Here is a 22,852-nt window from a genome sequence, read left to right as displayed (position 1 = left end):
CGGGACAGAAAGTTGTGGGAAGAAAGAAAGTATTAAGGAAACAGATACAGAATGCATAGTTCACTCACAGATAGGCTGGGAAAGCTTACTGTGATAATGTTATTAGCTGATTATTGAAGGTGTTATATACCGACTTTAAATTCCCACCAAATTTCTAGGAACTACATGACTAAGAATTTAATTGTTAGGTAATTTTCTTTGTGCAGGCCATTTAAAAAATGTAATAGCCTTAATTTCTTCCTATGTATCTTGTGGGAAGAAATGTGTCACAAACTTATTGAACAGAAACTGTTAACTAACAAGCAGGAGGCAGTGGAAGAGTATAAAGAAACTGAAGAAACCCTGTCATGTGTTAGAAAGGGATGGGGAAGGAGAAAGGTCAGGAGGTCTAACAGCCATTAACCACCAAACATACCAGTAAGCTGTGAAAGTTCTCACTTACTTTTCTGCTATAACTGCAGTGATCGGAACTCTGAACAGAGGACCTGCGTTAGGGGATGCTATGTCATAGCCACAGACCTTAAAAAAAGAATGGTGAGTCTCAATAGCCATAAACAAACTTATAAAATAGGAGACAATTATATGTATTGTATATATCTATATAGTCACAGAATCAATTCATCTAATCTTAAAACTTAAGCTGAAGCTGGTATCAGTTTCCTGACATAATTAACAGTAAAAAGCCCAAACAAATCCAGGTATCACAATCTTTGGAGTAAAATGAGACTTCACGTAAAAAAGAGTTGCATTTTAATTTCTCTCAACAGAAGACTAGTTCAAACTAGTCTTATAGACAACTTTTAAGATAGAAATATTGCTATACTATTCTATATTTACATTACAACTAGCATATGTTTAACAAATGTTTTCATCTGAGTATTAAAGGTAATTTCAGCCCAGTTCAATTGAACTAAATAACTGACAAATTAGAGACTTCTGTAAAAAAGCTTTGCAGTTCTGCTTCTTTCCCTTGCTTTCTTCAGAGGAGGATATCTACACATAAGACATTCTTAAAGTATCCAGCTGTTTAAATGGATGCAGAACCAGAAGAGCTGTAAAACTGGGCGAGTAAAAAGGTCCACTTCTTAATCAGAATGCAACACACTGCAAACACACTTGCAACTGTTTACTCTGCACTCTTAACATTTTAAAGAGGAAAGAAATGAAAAATGAATGTGACAATACCTCTGTATAATGTAATCCTTCTCTTAAGCCCCTGGGATCCACACGGATGTTTATGTGTCTACATTGATTCATGAGTTCCAAATGGCTTGGACACTGAACCCAGGATGAATTTGAAGTTAAAGCTAAATGAAGCTGAAGGGATATTTTTTCAGAGTTTTCTGGTATTAAAAAGACCAAAAATTAAAATGAGCAATTTTTCCCCTTTCCTTCTATGTTATGACTACTTAGCAATTTAGTCTGGTCAGTTGTACAGTGTGCACTAGTGCCACCGAAAAACACAGCTTGCTTAAAAGTCAGACTCTTCCTTATATTTTAGTATACTTATTAGACCTGTTCACACTTTCATCAAACACTGCTATGTGTTAAAAGAATATCAATGGATATTTTATAGCACCACATGCAGAGGTTAACATCTGTTGAAATACTGTCAAATATGCAGCGATAACTACTTTGATTTGTATCTAACTAAACTATAGCAGTCCTTGCCTGCTTCTACTACTCACTCTCATCTCAAAGCTGCTATATTCATGGGGTAAAATGCGGAAGGAAAAGGAATTTGACATATGCAGTGATAACTACTTTGATTTGTATCTAACTGAACTGTAGCAGTCCTTGCCTGCTTCTACTTCTCACTCGCATCTCAAAGCTGCTATATTCATGAGGTAAAATGAGGAGGGAAAAGGAATTTGAAATTTCATTACCAGGTTAACAGCACTGTGGGCTGTTGGTCTAATTGGTCTAATGTTTTCTTTGGTCGCTGAGATGTTATCTGAATTGCCACAGTACTGGGACCCAATAGCCCTAATACTTTCCCTTAAGCCTATAGTTTTGGAACAAGTTGCCAACTGATATTTCCTCTTCGGAATATTTGCCCAAAAATATTCCTCTATTATGTACTTCTCTTGGGAATTTTACTTATTGCCTGACCATCACTTACCTGTGTTCTCTGGAAATGCAGGCTCAATGCCAACACCATGATCTGAAGGTGCAGCCACTTGCACAGGGTCTCGGAGGTAGATGCCACGGTTATTTCCAACAGTCACAGTAAAACCTAATCTATTTGCAAATGATGTATTCTGAACGAGGTAGTCATAGGCTTTATCAACCTAAAAGAATATAAATGATAAGATATAAATGTTTGGGTCAAGAAAATATTTTATTGCAAATTACAGACCCATTTTATTTCAGCTGTAGCAAAGTACAAGCAAGAAGTGACTTTCTATAGTCACCTCTCCAAAGATATCCCAATTAAATCAACAAGGGCATATTTTAAGCAAAATGCCAATCTAATTACACCCAACAAACCTACTCCACTCTTCATTCAGATTTACTTCTCTTCTTTGGATTTCCAACCTCTACTTGTCCTCCATGTTTCTCTTAGTTACTAAATTCCTCTCAGCTACAAACTTGGTGTTTTACAACTAGCTTTTCATGTAGACAATAATACCTGAATAATACCATGTCCTTGGGCAAATACTTCAATATTGTCAGCCTTTACTGCAGTGTTTTCTAGAGCTCTTCTGACTGAATGAACTGTATATTCAACATTATTAGCTTTCAGACCTAAAATAAAAAACAAGAAAATTAGTGTTAGTAAGCTTACTACTTTATCACTATGATGACATGTACCATTTCTGGTTTTCATGTCATATTTCAACACCGATTTTTAAAATGTACTTTCTTAAAAGCAGTCCAAATAGTCATATTCAAACTGCCTGCATCAAAGGCTTCATTCAAATACATCATTGCATATCACCAGTAATGCATGGGCATTACTGCAGGCCCATGCATGGTGACAAGCATGAACACAAAGTGGGCAGCTAAATGCATCCAAGTAATGTTCTCTTTAAAGTACTGTTGATCAAACACATTGTCAGCAGGCCATGGTTTGCAATGTAAGTTCATGTTATAAGCACCAGGGAACTCAGGCAAAAAGTAGAAGTCTCATGACATTTCAACTAAAAATCAGAATCTTTAAGGACTAGACACCAGCATGTGTTTTTAATAAAAGTGTTCCATGTGATTCTAACATGTGGATGGGTTCAAAAGTCTAGGAGCCCAACAACTGGTCAGGCTTGACTGACTGTTGCAGAGATAAAGTATAAATAGTGCATCATTTTTGTCCTTTCCAGAGCATCAAACACGAAAACATTTATGAAACTGTAATAAGCAAACAATACAAACACGGAAACATCGTGATGCTGTAAGAGCAAATTGAGGACATGATCAATTTTGTCCATGAGAATCCAAGAGATGAAGGCCCACTGGATGAACTGGCAGACAAGCTAGGTCTTATAGAATACTTGGGAGTTTGCCCAAAGAGCAAAGTAAGAGACCTTGACATATTTGATGAGCTTGAGGACCAGAAAGGCGGTGAAGACATCAGGATCCACCCTGATCCACCCTGAGAGTTCTGATTCAATCTAGCAAGTGACCTAATATTGATGACTTTAAAACAGGGAGTTTAATGTAATTCCCATCTCCTTGCTATCCTTTTAGCACCAAGGGTGGATGAATCATGAGAAGTAGCAATCAACTATAGTGGTCAGAGAAAGAATGAATGAGAAAGGTAGCAAGAGCTAAGAGCCACATAACCCCTGAGAAGACCTCACAGGTGACCCTGACAACACTCAACTACAAATCTCATCTCTCTTTCTTCACTTTGCTCCTCAGCATTTATCATCTTTTTTTTTTTGGGGGGGGGTCCGGTTGTGGGGCCTGAACTCGGCCTAGGCGCTGTCCCTCAGCTCTTCAGCTCAAGGCTAGCGCTCTACCACTTGAGCCACAGCGCCACCTCCGCCTTTTTTCTTTTTGCTTATGTGGTGCTGAGGAATCGAACCCAGGGCCTCAGGCATGCAAGGCAAGCACTCTACCACTGAGCCATCTTCCCAGCCCCGCATTTATCATCTTATAAACATGTATTATTAACATTTAAAAATGTTGATTCAAGTTTGTTTACCCTAATTATAACTTCACAGGCCATTAAAATACTGCTTAACAATGATTAACAATATATATATAGGCAATAACTTCATATGCTGCATAAATGAATTCATATTCAAGTATCATTATCACATAAACCATTTTCTACCTTAAACTTTACTCCATCCCCAGGACGGTATCACTTCTCCTTCATGTTCTAACCCCAAGATACACAGGAAAAAGTCTGCAATAAGGGAAGAGAGATATAAGCAATGTCCTCACCTGAAAGTATCAGGGCAATGCCTCCACATGCATTGGGGGAAGACATAGATGTCCCATTCATTAGCTGAGTCCCCCGCAATGTCCAGTTAGGAACAGAAGCAATAGCTCCTCCTGGTGCACTGATGCTCACACCAAGGGCCCCATCAGCACTAAACACAAAGTCATGAAAGTTTGAGTTGGTCAGTGAAAGACAGATATACACGAGCATTCTGAAAAAAGCCACCATTACAGTCAACATTGTGGGCTAATTGTAGTCACTACAAATAATGACAAAGATACTACTGTGGGGTATCATTGGTGGGGTAAGAGGAAGAACTACCCAGCACAGCTATTTCCCATCACAGTGCATTTCTTTGTCCATTCTGGGTGGATTTTTTTCCATACAGGTGCTGATGACTCACCCCTGCAATCCAAGCAACCTGGAAGGCTAAGAACAGGAGGTTGGTCAATAGTTCAAAGCAAACCTAGGCAGAAATTTTCACTAGGTCTTTCTCAATGAGAAGTTTAAGAGATTTTTTTTTGGCTCAGGTATGTCCCCAGAGAAGAAGTGACACCCTATCCTAAAAATACCCAATGAGAAACAGTGCTGGAGGCACAGTTCATTTGTATTGCCCCAGACTAGGCAAGCAAGAAGTTCAACCTTTAGTCCCATCAGACAAAACAAAACAAGACAAAATCTGTACATGTGGTGTACTAGATTTATGTGTATGTGCAAGGCCAGAGAAATCAAGGTATATTTTCAAGAGAAAAAACTGAGAAGCCTACTTTTAGGCTTTCCATCTGAGAGATCACCTCCAGCTTCCTTAATGGAGACAGAATCTCAGTCTTTTTTGCTAAACTTGCCTGGTACCTGGCCTTTCTCAGCCTTCTCTGTAGCTTGGAATGAAAGGTGGGTACCAATGCACCCAGCTATGGGCTGAGAAGGCTCTTATGAACTTGTCTGCCCAGGCTTGCTTTCTTGATAAATATACTTTGGCTTCTTGATAAATATACTTTTCTCTTACCTAAATGAAAAGTTTTTCACTTTGTTTGAAGTCTTAATTTAGCACTGTACAACAGAAGTATAATATGGACCTTATATACAATTACAATTCTGAAAGCCACATTTTGAAACGCAAGCTAACAAGTAGCTGGTTAATTTTAATAATATATTTCATTTAACAAGACCTTCAAAATATTTTAACACATAACTGACAAAAATCATTGAGACTGACCTCTTAAGATTTGTGGCTGCCATACTGGACAGCTTAAATCTAATAGGACCTCCAGTTGAGGAATTTGGCTGAGCAACATTTAGAGTTCAAGCCCTTGGAGTCCATGACTACATGGTATTCAACACAAGCTCTTTCCTCCATCCCAAGGAAAGTAGTAACCACAATGACATGCTACTGCCCTAGAGGCTCCTGGAATTTCCCTTTATGATTCCTCCCTAAACATCTAGTATTTGTATTCCTGACTAGGAACATTTGAGAAATCAGTTTTACATTTTTTTCAGAGAACTGAAAGCAATGTATGCATCTTGTATTTGAAAGAAGCTAGTCACCCCTTTCAGTGAATATCTTAAATAGGTTAAATATCAGCTAACAGGCTGTTCATACCATAGTCCTAAGAGGCAAAAGAGCACAAACAGTACAGTCTGCAATGAATGTCATTCTCAAAGGAAAATGAATGTTTATTGAAGTGTCACCCATGCATACAAATCCCAGATGAGACTTAGGGCAACTTTTACTTTGTTCACTTACGGGGGAAGGGAGGAAAGGCAGTACTTAGTACTTAGGTTTGAATTCAGGGCTTCGTGGTTGCTAGGCTGCTACTCTAGCCCTCACAGTCAAGCCTTCAGACCTGCTTTCTTGCTGGTTATTTTGGAGGTAGAATCTAGTAAACTGCTCTGCCCCTCTGGCCTCAGGCCAGAATTCTCCACATCTTGGCCTCCTGGGAGATGGGATTACAGGTATGAATCAGCAGCACTTGGCTGATTTTTACTTTCTTGTTTGTTCATTCCACATTATCTACCAATGCTTACAATGAGTCCTGATATATAACTGGGAAAAGTAATTACAAAGACTCATGAACTTAAACTGACTACAATTGCTCTTAATCCTCCACTATCCTGCAACATAGCTAATCATAAATTATTTCTCTAACGATTAAATCAATATTCTAAAAATTATTTTATTTATTTACTTATTTTTGGTCCAGTCATGGGGCCTGAACTCTGGGCCTGGGCGCTGTCCCTCAGCTCTTCAGCTCAAGGCTAGCGCTCTACCACTTGAGCCACAACGCCACTCCCGGCTTTTTTCTTTTTGCTTATTGGGTGCTGAGGAATCGAACCCAAGGCCTCATGCATGCAAGGCAAGCGCTCTACCACTGAGCCACCTTCCCAGCCCCCTCTAAAAATTATTTTAATGAAATGTTTCATTAAAAAAAATTTTTGGTCAGTTGTGGGGCTTGAACTCTGGGCCTGGGCACTTCAGCTCAAGGTGTGTACTCTACCACTAGGGCCACAATGCCACTTCCGGTTTTTCTGGTGGTTAATTGGAGATAAGAGTCTCATGGACTTTCCTGCCTGGGTTGGATTTGAACCACACTCTCAGATCTCAGCCTCCTGAGTAGCTAGAATTACAGGTGTAAACCACCGGTGCCTGGCTCATTAAAATAAAAAAAAAGTTTGTGATACCTTTGCTCTAAATTACCATGCATAATACAATCTCAACCTCCATGTATACTCCATTGGTAACATAAAAGCAGATACTGAATACCTAAGTTCAACACTGATAGAGGAGCACTGGCTACCAACGAGTACTATCAAATATTTAGGGTCCAATAATTATTAGTCCATGTTTTGTATTTCATATCCTAATAATTAAACTAAATCTATGCAGTAGTATTACAACTTGGGTTTTTGTTAATAAATTTAAAAAAATTGTTGGTTGTAGGGCTTGAACTCAGGGCCTTGGTACTGTCTCTGAGCTCTTTTGCTTGGAGCTAGTGCTCAACTCCCAGTTTTTGAGTGGTTAACTGGAGATAAGAGTCTTGAAGAGTCTCTTGTTCCCAGCTGGCTTCAAACTTTGATCCTCAGATCTCAACCTCCTGATAGCTAGGATTACAGTTGTGAGCCACCAGCACCTGGCATACTTTGCTTTTAATAATGACTAAAACATGAAATTTCACATTTTAAAATCAATTTACAAGTAACACATTTAATAATTTAACATATAATTTAACACATAAAACTACTGCTGACCTTCGGTTCTTATCACTAAAACACCAGTTGTAGGTACAAAACAAAGCTTTCTGATTACAGAAGACACACAGCCTGACGGGTTACAGTGACAAATATTAGTTTGCCAACAAACTACACACATCAGTTTGTAGAAAACTAGTTCAGTTTGCTTCTTAAATTACCTAGGAAAGACTAGGAGGACACCCATAACTCAAGAGAATTTAACATTATCATATTTGATGTGATTCCAATCAATCTTCTAATCTTATCTTTCAATACCCCACTATCTATAGTTCAAATATACCCAAGTACAAGCTTTTTCCTCCCTAAATCACTAAATTAGTTTAGCATCATGTTTTACATTAAAATCTTAACATATAGACGTTAAAATCTTAACATACAGACGTACCTTCTCTGTCAACCTCTGTCAATCCTACAAGGCTGATTCCAATACTGTCTCCTCCATGAAAGGCTCAAATGACTGTTCCACTCTATGGGTCCAGTACCCTACGCTGGCATTCTCAACTCAGATCACGAACTGTTTATGCCTTGGCCACTTCAGACAGTAACATACTCACTGCACTAAATTCAAAGTCTATTCTGCTTCTAAATTAATATTGAGGAGGTAAAGTGATTTGTTTTTCACTGGGCTCCCATACTCACTGATGTCATAATAAAAGTTAGGACTTAATATACCTCTCGGGAAAGACGATTAGTTCCTGGAATCAACAGGTGACAGAGAACTAAAACAGATTTTAGTTTTAAGTCAGAACTTGCTTAATTTTGGGTTTCACCCAAAATGTTCAAAGTAGTTCTAAGTTCAAAAGCATAAACACTCATAGGCAGCCTTGGCAATGTCATAAACCTCAAAAGCTTATAGTGTTTGTTTTACCAATGATCAAATATCAAAATTATTTAAAACAATACCACCATTACTTACTTAAAACTCTTGCCCTTATCAATTACGCAAAGTTTAACTAAATATATGCAATGATCCCATCACCAACCTTGGACCTCTTGAAGACCATGTATATTGATTTGCAGGTAATTTCTCCCGTAGTGAGTACTCTGCCACCATCATATCAGGGGAAACATAAGCACCAACACCTGTGGGATGGGTTTTATTAACAAAACAAAGCAAAATGTACCCAGTATACCCTAATTTTCCCAAGGAAATTCATTCACTATTTATGTGGAGTTTTTTGGGTTTTTTTGGTCGGTCATGGGGCTTGAACTCAGGGGTTGGGCACTGTCCCTCAGCTCTTCAGCTCAAGGTAAGTGCTCTACCACTTGAGCCACAGCCCCACTTCCGGTTTTCTGGTGGCTTTTATTGAAAAGTCTCACGGCTTTTCCTGCCTGGGCAGGAAAAGTATCTAGGAGTATCTAGGAGTATCCTGAGTATCTAGGGCTTGAGCCACTAGTGCCTGGCTTACTTATATGAGTAAATCCACTCTTGCAAAGCAGCTAAAAACCGACAAGGAAACAATGGAGATTTACATTATATCAAGTGCACTGCTTCTGGGTACAAAAATAACTTCCAGGATATTATATAGATTAAATAATGCATATGTATGCTTCTATGAAAGCACTTATTCTGATCTTCTTTAAATTGTAGTAAATTCTGGATAAGCTAGCTTCTGAAGGCCTACAGTGTCAGGTATGGGAGAGACAAACAGCATATGATTAACGGGGTTCAATGCTTTGCTTTCCAGGACAGCCTCTATCTTGCAATCCCCCATGCCTAAGCCTACTATTTGCCCTTTCTTTGTGTGTGTGTGTGGGGGGGGGGGGGGGGGGGAGGGGGCGGGGTAATAAAACCTTCTATCTCTCAAAATAGGAACTTACCTATAACACTTGATGTGGTTCCACCTGGACAGCCCACTGTAGACAGGCAAGGACCATTGTTTCCAGCACTAGAAACATAGATGATATTGTGCTTCCATACTGCTTCATTGATTACTTCACAGATCCTCCTGAAAAAGAACAGCCTCTTTGAACAAACAGAACTGTCTCGTTTATAAAACTTATATCAAAATCAAATTACAATGATTGTTGGTGGCACATTCCTATAATTCTAGCTACTCAGAGGAGGCTGAGATCTGAGGATTTCGAGGTTCAGAGCCAGCCTGGGCAGGAAAGTTTGTGAGACTCTTATTGCCAGTGAACGTCTAAGAAGTTGAAAGTGGAACTGTGCCTCCAGTGGTTTTGTTAGCCTTGAGCAAAAAAGTCAAAGGACAGCACTCAGGCTCTGTGTTCAAGCCACAGGATCGGCATCAATTCAAAAAAATAATTATAGTGTGGGTTCTAAATTATAGGACCGAAACAGCAGCAATAAATAGGAGAGTATGCTTTGGAAACAGTAGGCTTTCTAAAACTATACCTACTCTGCCTCTATTGTTAAAGCATGTGTATTATGTGTCTGTTTTATATAATACATATACATTTAGGTACACACATGCACACACACAGAACAAAAATTGTCATTAAATATGATTCTGTAAAGGCTGGCAGGTTTGCTTGTAATGAAACGTACAGCCTGCTGAAATGTAGTTGGGTTTTAGTATGGAAGAGTAGTTATAAGGCTAGAATAACTGTGGGGAAAATGCTGGATGCAAAAGGGTATTTTGGAAAATATACTGCAAATTACTAACACTTCAGAAGTGACTGGATAATGGAGCAATACATGTTTTTATTTCTAGACTCCCCTTTAATATATTCAGGGAAAAAAAAAACTTCTCAAGGAGGCCTACATCTATTTTTGGCTAGGAATAATTTGACAAAAAGAGCTCGTATGGTTAGTGGCAAGGAAAACAAAAAACAAGCTACTTAGGAGGCAGAGGCAAGAGGATCTAAAGTTTAAGCCAGCCCAGGCAAGACAGTAGGGAGATCCCATTTCAATAAGGGCTGGGATGTGGCTCAAATGGCAGAGCATTTGCATTATACACATAAGGAGACCCCAGATTCAATCTCACAAAAGAAGTAGAAAAAAATACATTTAGATGACAATCAATCATGAAGCACAAGCAAATAAGAGGCAAGTCTACACAGGATGAATGACTGGAGATCATGGGTACATACTTCAAGTGCAGTATAGTGATGTCTCCCAAGAACCCATAGCAGTTATTTGAGAAAAGTAAAAGTGACTTAGTAACAGGAAAGTACAGGCTATAGCTCTGGAAAACTTTCATTTTTACAAGACTTTATAAAGTTTTAGAAACCAGAAGACTGGTATTGTTTAGGGTCTTGGGAGGGAGAGATGACCAGGAAGTAAATGCTCTAAAGCAGGTAATTTCAAATAACCCTCACCATGAAGAAAAGTTAAAAAAGTTTTACCAGATCACTGATAAACCACAACACTGATAACACAACCCGGGAAGAGGGAAGGCAGCTGGTGGATAGGGAAACACACAGAGAGATGAGAAATGAAGTGGATTAGGAGGAGGGGTGAAGATATACAACCAATGTGCAGGGTGGATGAAGGGAACAGAACAGGATTTGAACAATCCTGGTTGTCTGTCAGGCAAGTATTATTGAGGAAGGTGATTGTGGAATGAAAAATTATTAAGCACAGCTAACAACAGTCCAGGAGATCTGACAGATCTATACTGGCTAACAAAGGGAGCATACAGTAGAGTCAGAAGTGAAAACAAACAAAAATCCAAACAAAACCAAAAACCACAGGGCTTGAGGGGTGTGAGCCTCAGAGCTACTATAGCCAGTGAAGAGTGCAGTGCTGAGATTTCAGATATAATCAATCACTGGTACTGACATCAAAGGACATGAGTGGGAGTTCTGAGGTATAGGAAACACATAGTTAAGTACATGACTGTTGTTTTTTAACTGTGACATTTATTTACTTAAAACATCTAATGATCTTCATCAGACCAGTGTCAACAACTGTCAAAAACACTCACCCAGAATTTGGCCAGTGAGTTGCTTCTCCATAGCTGTAGTTGACAAGATCACACTTATGATTTATAACTTCTATCATCTATTAAAAAAATTAAGAGTCTAGTTTAGGCAGAAGTTTCTAGAAACAGATTAGTAAAGTTTTTGACAGTCCAGGAGCTTGAACTCTAAACATGGGTGCTATCCCTGAGCTTCTTTTGTTCAAATCTAGCACTCTACCACTTGAGCCATAGATCCAGTTCCGGCTTTTTCTGAGTAGTTTATTGGAGATAAGAGTTTCATAGACTTTCCTGCCTGGGCTGGCTTCCAAGTGTGATCCTCAGATCTCAGCCTCCTTAGCAGCTAGGATTATTAGCGTGAGCTCCCAGGGCCTGACCATTAAAGTTTCTTAACCACGCATATTCTTATTTAAAAATGACTTCTAGGCATATCATGATAAACTGAAGAGGTAGAAGGAGATACAGTAGCATAAGTAGTAAAAATAAAAACAAAAAAAAGCTATTATTTATAGGATGAAGTGGGATTAGGAAAGGAAAGAGATAGAGGCTTTAAAACCATTAAGGTCATATGATAAAATAAAGTACAGAGTATCTGTGAAGTTTTAAATATCTTTTAGCTGATAGGAGTGAGCTGGCTAAGACAACTTTTCAAAAAGTATCTCAAAATTGCTTATTAGTGTGGTTTTACTAGCAATGATGGATAAAACCAACATTTTTTACAAATAATTTTCCTGATAATTTTAAAGAAAAATAATCTTAAGATGATAAACATTTTATTATAAGCAAAGTTCTCATATACCAAATATAGTTCAATAAACTTCTACAAACATCAATGACTAATCTGTATCTATATCAATCAATAATTCATAAATACTCACAGCTCTGATGAGGCCCGTGCCTGTTTCCATAGTACTAAGCCGTGTATCACCGATCTTGATGGAAAGAATTTGAGCACCAGGAGCTACTCCATTCCGTTCAGGCTCTTCTGGAAAATGTCCAGCTGCTATACTGGCTACATGTGTACCATGAGCTCCTAGAGGCAGGAAGTATATATGGGGGAGAAAGAGGGACATCCTCACACATATGAAAAATTTAACCATTAATAAAACCTGCACATTAATCCTGGTTTAAATAGCCAAGTAAAAATATATCCTGATCTAATTAATCCTAAGTAATAATAATAATAATTCACAAAGAGAAAACTTTCACGTTTACTTTCTGCTACCCGGAATTCTATTCTGTTCATGGAGAGCAAAATATAAGTCCCAGGGGTGACAGTGATTAAGATGCACTGTACTCATACACTCACTTCTGGAACTGAAATCCCTTCGCACAACTACTTAATAAAACGTATTTCACAAAAGAGGCCATTTCCACACATCAGACAAACCTATGAAATGATGCTTAATTTCCTTAGTGATCTGGGGAATTGCAAATGAAAGCCATAAGGAGATACCTCTACATATTTTCAGGATAGCTAAAATTTTAAAGACTGACAATACTAAGTGTGGACAGGATCGTATATCACATGCTGCTTGTGAGAGTAAAAGCTCAACCTAGGCACAACTCATTGACTCAGGGATCCTAACATGAGCTACATTTCAGAGAAATGTGTGCACATGAATACAACATATCCATCAAAATGTCCTAAAGCCTTATTTGTAGAATTCAAAATCTAAACCTGATCCATTAACAGTAAATGAATATATGGTATATCAATTCACAAAATTGATCACTAGAGCTATAAATATGAATTGTTTCTATGTATTATGAAAATGAAACAAAAATAAGATTGAACTGAACTCCCATTCAAACAGTTTCAGTCATTTCATTTATATATAGAAATACTAATGAATGCATAGATTTCTATAAATGAAAGGCTGTGAAATTGCCTGCTATTTTATCATTTCTGATGTAGACAAACAGCATATGGTAAAAAGTAACATAGTAATAGAAAATCAGGACACAGTTAATCAGCTGACTTGCTGAGGGTTACTGAGAACAAGAGCATGAAGCAGGCTTTGTAATGTTCTAATTCTTGATCTAGGTGGTGCTACCAACAATTACCCATTTTAGCATAATTCATTAAGTATCCAACTTGTGATTTATATAATATCCTGCATATATATCCTATATGAATAAAGTAAAACAAAAACAAAATGTAGACTTTTTTCCCCCCAAGTGAAAAAGTTTCTTAAGGCATGAATATAGAAATATCTCACTACTATCAAAAACAAACACATATGGAACCAACCCAGATGCCCCTCAGTAGATGAATGTATCAAGAAAATGTGGTATATATACACAATGGAATTCTATGCCTCCATCAGAAAGAATGACATTGCCCCATTTGTTAGGAATGCAAAGACTTGGAAAAAATTACATTAAGTGAAGTAAGCCAGGCCCAAAGAAACATAGGTCCCATGGTTTCCCTTATTTGCAATAACTAGTATATATCTAAGACAAGCAGAAAAGGTCAGATAAGATGATGTTAAGCGAAATGAACCCCAAGATAAGGACACAAGTGGTTTTTTCTTTCTTGCTATTGTTTCTAGCGTATTTATAAGGTACCATGTGATTTTTGTTGTTGTTTTGTATGTCCCTCCCCCATGGTATAACCCCTGTTTTCACAGTATTTGATGTTGGTATAATTTGGGGAGTGGAAAGGAAAAAACAAGTTGCTTAAATAGGGACACAGGTTGACCCATTGCAACAATGAGATGTACAAGATTGTATGTCGAAAAATGAACTTTACAATTTAGGCGGAAAGGGGAGGGGGGAGATGTAGTTGTGGAGATGGGAGGGAAGGGATAGTAGGGGGAAAAGACAAAGGAGGAGGCTACAATCCTTGGTAAGAAATGTAGTCATTACCTTGCTCATGTGATTGTAACTCCTCTGTACAGTATTTTCACAATAAAAAACTTATTAAAAAACGCATAAACAAGTAATACAAGTACAATGATAAATGACAATGGGCCTATTATGTGGGAAGAGTGGAGAAGCAGAGCTCCAGGACCCTTCAAAGTAGGTCTCCACAAAGCTGAGACTCTCCTGCTCTGGACAGCAAAGGTTGACATGCAAGAAAATACATACCCAATATTTCTAATTCTCATTTACGTTTTCCAGTTAAAAATAGCAAAGCAAAATTTTAGTGTTAAGTTTCCCCTCAAAAAAATCTTGTCACCACCACCCACCAGTCAGAGTGGCCATCCTAAAGGAAGACCAAGGACCCTGGGAGCAGGCAAGATGAAGGCTATCAGCAGCTTCCACCCTCTTTGGGAACAGAGGAGGCAAACCACCAACCTGTTTTAAAAAGATCAATGTACTGAATCAGAATTCTTACCTATTGGCCCAGATAAACTATCAAAGTTCATACAAAATTGTTAAAACAATCTAAATATCTACAAGCAGTTGAAAAAATAATATACCCATGTGATAAATGCTATTCAGCAATAAGGAGCAAACTATGTGTGTGTGTGTGTGTGTGTGTGTGAATATACCCATGTGATAAATGCTACTCAGCAATAAGGAGCAAACTCTGTGTGTGTGTGTGTGTGTGTGAACTATGTGTGTGTGTGTGTGTGTGAATATACCCATGTGATAAATGCTACTCAGCAATAAGGAGCAAACTGTGTGTGTGTGTGTGTGTGTGTGTGTGTGTGTGTGTGTGTGTGTGTGTGTGTGTGTGTGTGTGTGTGTGTGTGTGTGTGTGTGTGTGTGTGTGTGTGTGTGTGTGTGTGTGTGTGTGTGTGTGTGTAGTGAGAAAAAAAGTCTAAGAAATACGAAGTAATTCAGAGTAACAGAAAGCAGTACAATGGTTGCTTGGAATGCAGGTGGAAGAGGTTGAAGAAGCCAGGCACCGGTGGCTCATGCCTGTAGTCTTTTAGTTGGGAATCTCCAGATTAAATTCTGTAAAAGGCTGCTTTGCACTATAGGATTTTATTATTCTACACCATTACCACCTCTCATTAGTAAATACAAAAGAGAATACCTCCACTAGTCACAATGGAGAGCAGATTTCCCTCATCATAAATATTAACAGAATAATTCAACATTTCAGCTGTGCCAAAAGAGCCATATTCTTGGGCCACATTGTAGTTTCTCAAAACTGTGGCTTTACTCAAATCTCCATCTTCATTGGAATCAATGCAGGCTCTGTTAAGTAAGAAAAAGTTATTCAATTTTTACCAATTTTCTTATCCTGAATGACACATAAGTCTCAGTTACCTATTCATCCTTTCACTCAAACACAATAACTAGATTCCTTTATTTCTGAGTCAGCAGTTAAGGCCTAGACAAGAGAGTTTCTAGGAATCACTGCTTAAAACATGCACAGATTGCTCAACAACACTGCCCATCGGTAACCTTCAGTAGAAAAATGATCTGGCCACCAAAGAACTTAGATCCAAAACTTAGGCTGGAATGTTGTATACTATAGGATGGTTTAGACAAAGCCTAGACTCACTTTCTCCTATGTGAATCCAGAAGCCTATACACATGTCCTCAACCTAGATGAACTCTTATCAGACTTCAGTCTCACAGTCCAAACAAACGAGCAATTATCAAAGTATTAGGCATATGCATTTTCTATGTAACTTTATGGCTGTCCTTCTGCCTAATCTTTCTCTGCCATGTTTTCAATTTTAAAGACATATTTCAAAATGTGGTAGTCTAAGTAAGTAATTCCAATATTAAAAAGTCACAAATGGGGTGCACAGCATTTAAACATAACTGTTACGTCACAACACACTTTTTCATTTCTGTGTTTTGGTGCAGGTCCTAAAGCTTGCCCTCAGGGCCCAGATGTCCCTGAACTTTTTTACTCAAGCAAAGTACTCTAGCACTTGAATCATACCTCCAATTCCCTTTTTGGGTGGTTAACTGGAGATACGAGTCTCTCAGGCATGAGCCACCAGCATCTAGCTTTGGAACACATTTTTTAAAACAAAAATTGTGTTTTACCAAGCTGAACCTCTGTAAGGTCCCACATTATCAAACTTCTACTTACTCCCCTGTGTCTTCCCTCACAAAATACCCCATGAAGGGCTGGGTAGAGTGCTTGCCTTGCATGCATGAAGCCCTGAGTTCTATTCCTTAGTACCATATAAGTAAAACAAAACAAAACAAAAAGCCAGTAGTGGTGCTGTGGCTCAAGTGGTAAAGTGTTAGCCTTGAGCAAAAGAAGGGTCAGGGACAGTGCCTAGGCCCTGAGTTCAAGCCCCAACACTGGCAAAAATAAAATAAAATTCTTTTTTTTGTTGTTGTTGGTCGTGGGCTTGAATTCTGGGCTTGGGTGCTGTACCTCAGCTCTTCAGCTCAAAGCAAGACCTCTACCGCTTGAGCCACAGTGCCACTTCCGGTTTTCTAGTGGTTTTATTGGAGATAAGAGTGTCATGGACTTTCCTGCCTGGACTGGCTTTGAACTGTGATCCTCAGATCTCAGCCTCTTAAGTAGCTAGGATCACAGGCGTGAGCCACCGACACCCAGCTAAAAATTTTTTTAAATAAGTTTTTTATTGTAAAAATACTGTACAGAGGGGTTACAGTTACATGAGCAAGGTAATGAGTACATTTCCTATCAAGCATTGTTGCCTCCTTCTTTGTTTTTCCCCTATCATCCTTTCCCTCACACCTCCACAACTACACTCCCCACCCCTACCCCCCAAATAAAATTCTATGGCCATACTAAAATCCTTACACTTTGTCCAATGGCTTCTGATCTTTCCATCTTTAAAGACCTTTCTCATCCTCTTTGCTTAGCTAAGAGTTTAATGTCTCAACTAAAATGGTGCTACTTCCCAGACTGGTTCCATGCTTTGCAGAATCCAGAGCATGGAATAGCTTCTATCAAGTTTATCTGGTACAAAGAATCTACTTAATACTCACCAAATGGTGAAAGAACTAATGAATAAATATTAATAAAAATATAGTGATGCATTTTTCATACACCAGATTCTTATAATCAGTATCGAATCAACAATATAAGCATCCCATCAAAGTTTAAGTAGTCAATGATTTCATGAACTCCACAGAGGGCAAACATGAAAGTGTTCAAAAATTATAACTTTCAGAAAGCTTGGTTGGTTTAATTTAAAAAGTAGCTGTTAAGGGGCTGGGAAGGTGGCTCAGTGGTAGAGTGCTTGCCTTGCATGAATGAGGTGCTGTGGCTCAAGTGGTACAGCATTAGCCTTGATGTGAAGAGCTGAGGGACAGCGCCCAGGCCCAGAGTTCAAGCCCCACAACCAACAAAAGAAAAAAAAAAAAAAAAAAGAGAAGAAAAAAAGAAAGGAAGTTGACATTTCAAAAGTAGAAACAAGAACACAGATAATACCTAAATTTTCCTTAGGAACTTTGGGATCCTCAAGATTCTCTTTTACAAATTTTGGACCTTAAGCCATGTGCCAGTGGTCCACACCTATAATCTTAGCTACTAGAGAGGCTGAGATCTGAGGACTATGGTTAAAGCCACTCCTTGGTGGGAAAATCCATGAGACTCTTATCTCCAATTGAGCACCAAAAAGCCAGAAGCAGAGCTGTGGCTCAAGTAGTAGAGTGCTAGCCTTGAACACAGAACCTCAGAGACGGCGCCCAGGCCCATGCCCTAGGAGCGGCAGAGAATTAAATTACAGCATTGATTATGTCATGCAAACAAGAACCACCTGAAAGAACAATTTTGCTGCATAAATTATACTACAATTTTCACAGATTATACTACAATTTTCTAAAAAGTTCCCCAGGGCTTCCAATTTTCATTTAATCTTTGATTGAATTTCATTTCTAACACCAAAATTCTAAAGGTAATAGATATCAACAAACAAAAGAATCACTTCATCCAGAAAGTCTTCTGTAAACATAAATGGCACCCTGCTCTTTATTCTAAGCTAAGAACTAAGGAGAAAACTAATTTGCAGTGATTTCAGAATCATAGCAAATACTCTCCAATTCCTATTAACATTTTCATATCTAAGTCCTTCTGTAGTATATTCAGTTTTGCATTTAGCATCGTCCTTACATTTTGCCTTATCTCGTTCTCCCACACCAAACTCATTCCAGTCTGCTTAATGAAGTAACAATCAGTTCAATAGTACACCAAGGGTACATATACTAAGACATTCGGAACTATACATGTAAATGACTTTATTTTATAAACACTGTGATGAACACTTTCTGTATAAAACTTAGGGGGAAAATTTCAACACCTGTGTATGCCTGCACACAAGCAAACCAAAATAGCCTATCTGAACACACACACACACACACACACACACACACACACACACAAATACTGTTTGGATTCAAACACATATCTTATTAACCCTTCAATGTAAAAATAGAACTTCTCATTAAGTAGTAGCAAACAAGGCATAAGCCGGAAGAAAGCTCTTCCTTTAGAAGGCTGAGTGGTAAAAGTGAGCAGTCTCAACAGTTATCAAGCAATGATGTCATAATCCGTATGGCCTTTGTGTAGGGATTCATATTGCAAATGCTTCTTAGTTATAAGGTTCAAAGCAGAGTCCTGGCTTCTTATTGTGGGGTTCTCTAAAACATAAACAGGACTCATCTGTATCAGAGCACATTTGCTTTCATGTAGATAGTAATGCAAGAAGAAAACTCCAACTACAAGAAACACACCTGCTCTTTACAAGCACTGAAAAAGAAACCAAATAATGTAACTCAGGGTAAGTCACATTACTGGTGATGGTAGCAGAAATAACTGCAGAATATCTTACATTTACTGATTCCTTACTGTATCTGGGAAGACTAAGTTTAATTTTCATAAGACATTTATACATACTACAATCACATAAATAGACAAGGAAACAGGTTTAGAAAGGTTTAAGTGTTGTATTCAAAGTTGGAAGATTCCAACTCAGCCTTCAATCACTATGTTACAGTGCTTCTTTTGACTCATTACCCAGTCTCTATTTAAAACATCATCACCCAACTTTCCTCCTTTGCCATTCGTTTGTAGTAAATGCAGTGACTTTCAAATTGTTCAGGTGCAATGAGGAACACTATTGTGAATACCTATCCTCAACCACCTATTATAACTAAGGAAATAAGTTTCTCAAAATGGCATCTAAAATACATGAAATTTACCTCCAAGCTTCACCATCATGCCACACCAAGCAGTCATAAACAGGACCAGGATCACTATACTTTTTCTCAAAACAATTTAGCAATTCCACTTGACTCTGAAGCTCTTCCTTAATTAGTTTATTTGCCTAATTAGAAAATAGATTTAAAAAAAAGAAAGTAGATCAATATTAGGACATTTTGTGCTTTTAAGTCCTGCTAACAAATGGACAGACAGTGGTTGACCAACAGAAAAGTCACTTTATCCTGGTAAAAAGTTTTATAAGAATTTTTTTTAACATCTATGTAGTTCAATTCAATGAAGCAGTAGAAATTTGTAAATGAAATAGTTAAGAATTCTTTTAGTCTCTCATTCATTCATTCCCTCCCTCCCCTTGCCTTCTATTTGTTATAAAATACGTTATCATCTTTATATCCAATTTACTTTTCAAGAACTCAAATAATCAAATACATAAAATATCTGAATTTCTTTAAAAGTGTTATGTATAGGGCTGGGAAGGTAGCTCAGTGGTAGAGTGCTTGCCTTGCATGCATGAGGCCCTGGGTTTGATTCCTTAGCACCACATAAACAGAAAAGGCCCTGGGTTTGATTCCTTAGCACCACATAAACAGAAAAAGCTGGAAGTGGTGCTGTGGCTCAAGTGGTAGAGTGCTAACCAGAGCTGAAGAGCAGAGGGACAGCGCCCAGGCCCAGAGTTCAGGCCCCACAACCAAAAAAAAAAAAAAAAAAAAAAAAAAGAAAAGAAAGAAAAGTTTTATGTACATAGAAGGATTTAATGGGGCAAGGACTTAATGGGATTTTATTTTAGCTTTGAGGTCATGAGACTAAACAAATGATTCAAAACAGAGTATCAACACATTAAATAACACGCACCCCCTCCCCCAGACTCTTCTCTAACAAGAGCATGAAACCATCATGGACATGGCATGCTTAAACAGAACACAAAAGGGCAATACAAAACCTTGTCAAAAATAATCAATTACAGTTTGAGTACAAAAACTCGTACTCATTACATAACTAGTAAGCTCTGGTAGAAGTTGAAAATTGTGTTGTGTGGACCAGGATCAGGTCTAGCTCGTTTTAATCTAGCCTGAAGTTTAACTGGAATACAACCATACCGAGCCAGTTACAAATTGCCTCTATTTTCATAATACAATGATAATGTTACCTAATCATGATAATGTTATGTTTACAGAAATGTTTAGCCACCTCTGAGAAACAACGTTTAGACTGTTCAAAAACCAATTTTCATTTTACAAATAGTGTGGTATATGTACTGCCCTAGAGCTGAGAAATATGAATCCAAACCCAGTTTTGCCATTTATCAGCAGCTCAATCCTGAGCAGGTTTCTCATCCTCATGGCTGAGACTGGCAGGATAGTAGTTACCAAACTTTACTGTACATAATCATTTGAAAACTATACAGATGTTGAAAGGAATCTATACAGATCATGCAAATATAAGTTAAATTTGTACACAGGAATATGGGAATAGGTCACTGCTTCTTTCCTAACATTGGCTGCACTTTTAATTAATGTTCCTTGGGAGCTTTAAAAACACCTGTCTCTCCCATATGGCTTGAATCTAATTTCTTTCTAGGACATGAGCATTGGTATTTTGTATAATTCTCCAGCAGTGGGTCTACAACTGCTAATGAGAGTCCATTTTTGATTAGGAAAATGATAAATGTGGTATATTAAATCAACAATTCACAACCTTAAGTTGTGGTAAACATTCCTGGTCATGGCAGTATGAAGGCTTTCTTTCACTGCTGCTTCATTACACTTGGTCATTCCAAATTGCTGAAATTAGCACATATAATTTTTGTAGTGGAGAAATTACTTTCATTTATAAATTGATTAAAAATTAGTGGGTTTTTTTCATATAGTTCTGTTAGAAATACAAATTAGTATGATCACTTTATCATCCTCCAAAAGACATACTGAAGAATATTTAAAGCGACATTAGTATAAACAGACAAAAAACAAAAACTAAGCAAGTAGCTGTTGGCCAAACAGCTGAAGTGGTTAAGTTGTGGTACATCCACTAAATAGACTATCACAGAGGAAAGAATGAACTATAATGCCCCAGAGGTGAACAGATGCCCTAACATTACAAGTGCCAAACAGGACATCCTGTGCAGTTCACTTTAGAAAACCCAAGGTAGGAAAAATCACTCCACAGGGTAGAGGAGGCAGAATGGTGGCTGCCTTTGGGGCGGAGGAAGGAGCAGGGGCTTGGATAAGGCCCAGTGCAGCTAAAGTAATACAGTTCATAATAACAGGCTGAAACCACTGATAAATAGGAAAATATCAACATAAATAATAAAGGAAAAATCAGTAATATTAACCTAGTAAAGAGATAAACAGAAAAAAGTAAACCAGTGAAAAAGTAGTTCATGCATTTGTTGAGAAATCTAAAAAATAGGCTCTGTGGCAGTCTAAAAAACAAACAAACAAAAAAAACTTAGCACCAACTTGGGAAGTGCCGTTGTTGCTGACATCAAATTCTTCCTGTTTTCTACAGGCTTCTGCAAGAGCCACCCTGTGAACCGGATCCCATATTTTTTCTTTCCGTTCTTTCTGCAAAGACAAAAGACTGATCTTACAATGGGACTGGAAAATCTGTAGGTAATCCTAGCTAGTAGTCTACACGGAGGCCTGTTGGCCAGCAGATATGATGCCGTACAGCTATTTTAGAGCAAGTACCAAGACATGCCATGTTTAATGTAAATCCTTCTCTTCTATAAAATTCAGAACCACTGCAAAAAACTGAATTCTCAGTCATTTAAAGGAAGAAAATACTGACCTCTCAACTCGGGCACTGCAAAATGCCTAAAGCAATGAAAGTCAAGGCTGGGTGCAGAGGATGACAACTACTGGATGGGCATGCAGGGACCCTCAGTCTTCATTACTCCTGACCTGGGTTCTAGACTCCTGGGACTTGTATTAACCTTTATTATCTTTAACACTCAGTAACTTCCAACACAAGTGAAAGGAATCCTTTTTAAAAAACTAATCAACTTGACTAAGCTAAAAGAAGGGTCCACTTAACCACTTTATATGTTTCAACGGAATTGATTAAATTTTATGTACTAAATAGCAAAGCCACAACATGTTTGTTTCAGGCTGAAAATTTTAAATAAAATAGTACTAAATATTATGTGCATTAGAATAACGAATTCTGTGTTACAGACCCCAGAGGAAGCATATACCACTGTGATGTGTAGGTATC

At 38.0% G+C, this 22,852-nt stretch overlaps 1 protein-coding gene across 3 annotated transcripts in view; it reads right to left on the bottom strand.

The window, feature by feature from the left end:
* Positions 1 to 22,852, bottom strand: part of Tpp2 (tripeptidyl peptidase 2) — a 63,163-nt gene that overhangs the window by 26,782 nt on the left and 13,529 nt on the right. For all 3 annotated transcript variants that reach the window (XM_042697058.1, XM_042697059.1, XM_042697060.1), the window contains exons 4-15: positions 22,096 to 22,200; positions 19,621 to 19,745; positions 15,512 to 15,675; positions 12,399 to 12,553; positions 11,527 to 11,603; positions 9,458 to 9,585; positions 8,620 to 8,719; positions 4,390 to 4,538; positions 2,633 to 2,748; positions 2,123 to 2,291; positions 1,186 to 1,343; positions 443 to 519 (exon numbers count right to left, since the gene is read on the bottom strand). In XM_042697058.1, the coding sequence (XP_042552992.1) occupies positions 443 to 519; positions 1,186 to 1,343; positions 2,123 to 2,291; positions 2,633 to 2,748; positions 4,390 to 4,538; positions 8,620 to 8,719; positions 9,458 to 9,585; positions 11,527 to 11,603; positions 12,399 to 12,553; positions 15,512 to 15,675; positions 19,621 to 19,745; positions 22,096 to 22,200 (1,523 nt within the window). The remainder of the gene's footprint in view (positions 1 to 442; positions 520 to 1,185; positions 1,344 to 2,122; positions 2,292 to 2,632; positions 2,749 to 4,389; positions 4,539 to 8,619; positions 8,720 to 9,457; positions 9,586 to 11,526; positions 11,604 to 12,398; positions 12,554 to 15,511; positions 15,676 to 19,620; positions 19,746 to 22,095; positions 22,201 to 22,852) is intronic.

Source organism: Dipodomys spectabilis, unplaced genomic scaffold (assembly GCF_019054845.1).
Source record: "Dipodomys spectabilis isolate Male_0828 unplaced genomic scaffold, ASM1905484v1 ptg000215l, whole genome shotgun sequence".
Classification (NCBI taxonomy): Eukaryota; Metazoa; Chordata; class Mammalia; order Rodentia; family Heteromyidae; genus Dipodomys; species Dipodomys spectabilis.
This window is presented reverse-complemented; position numbering and strand designations above follow the sequence as displayed.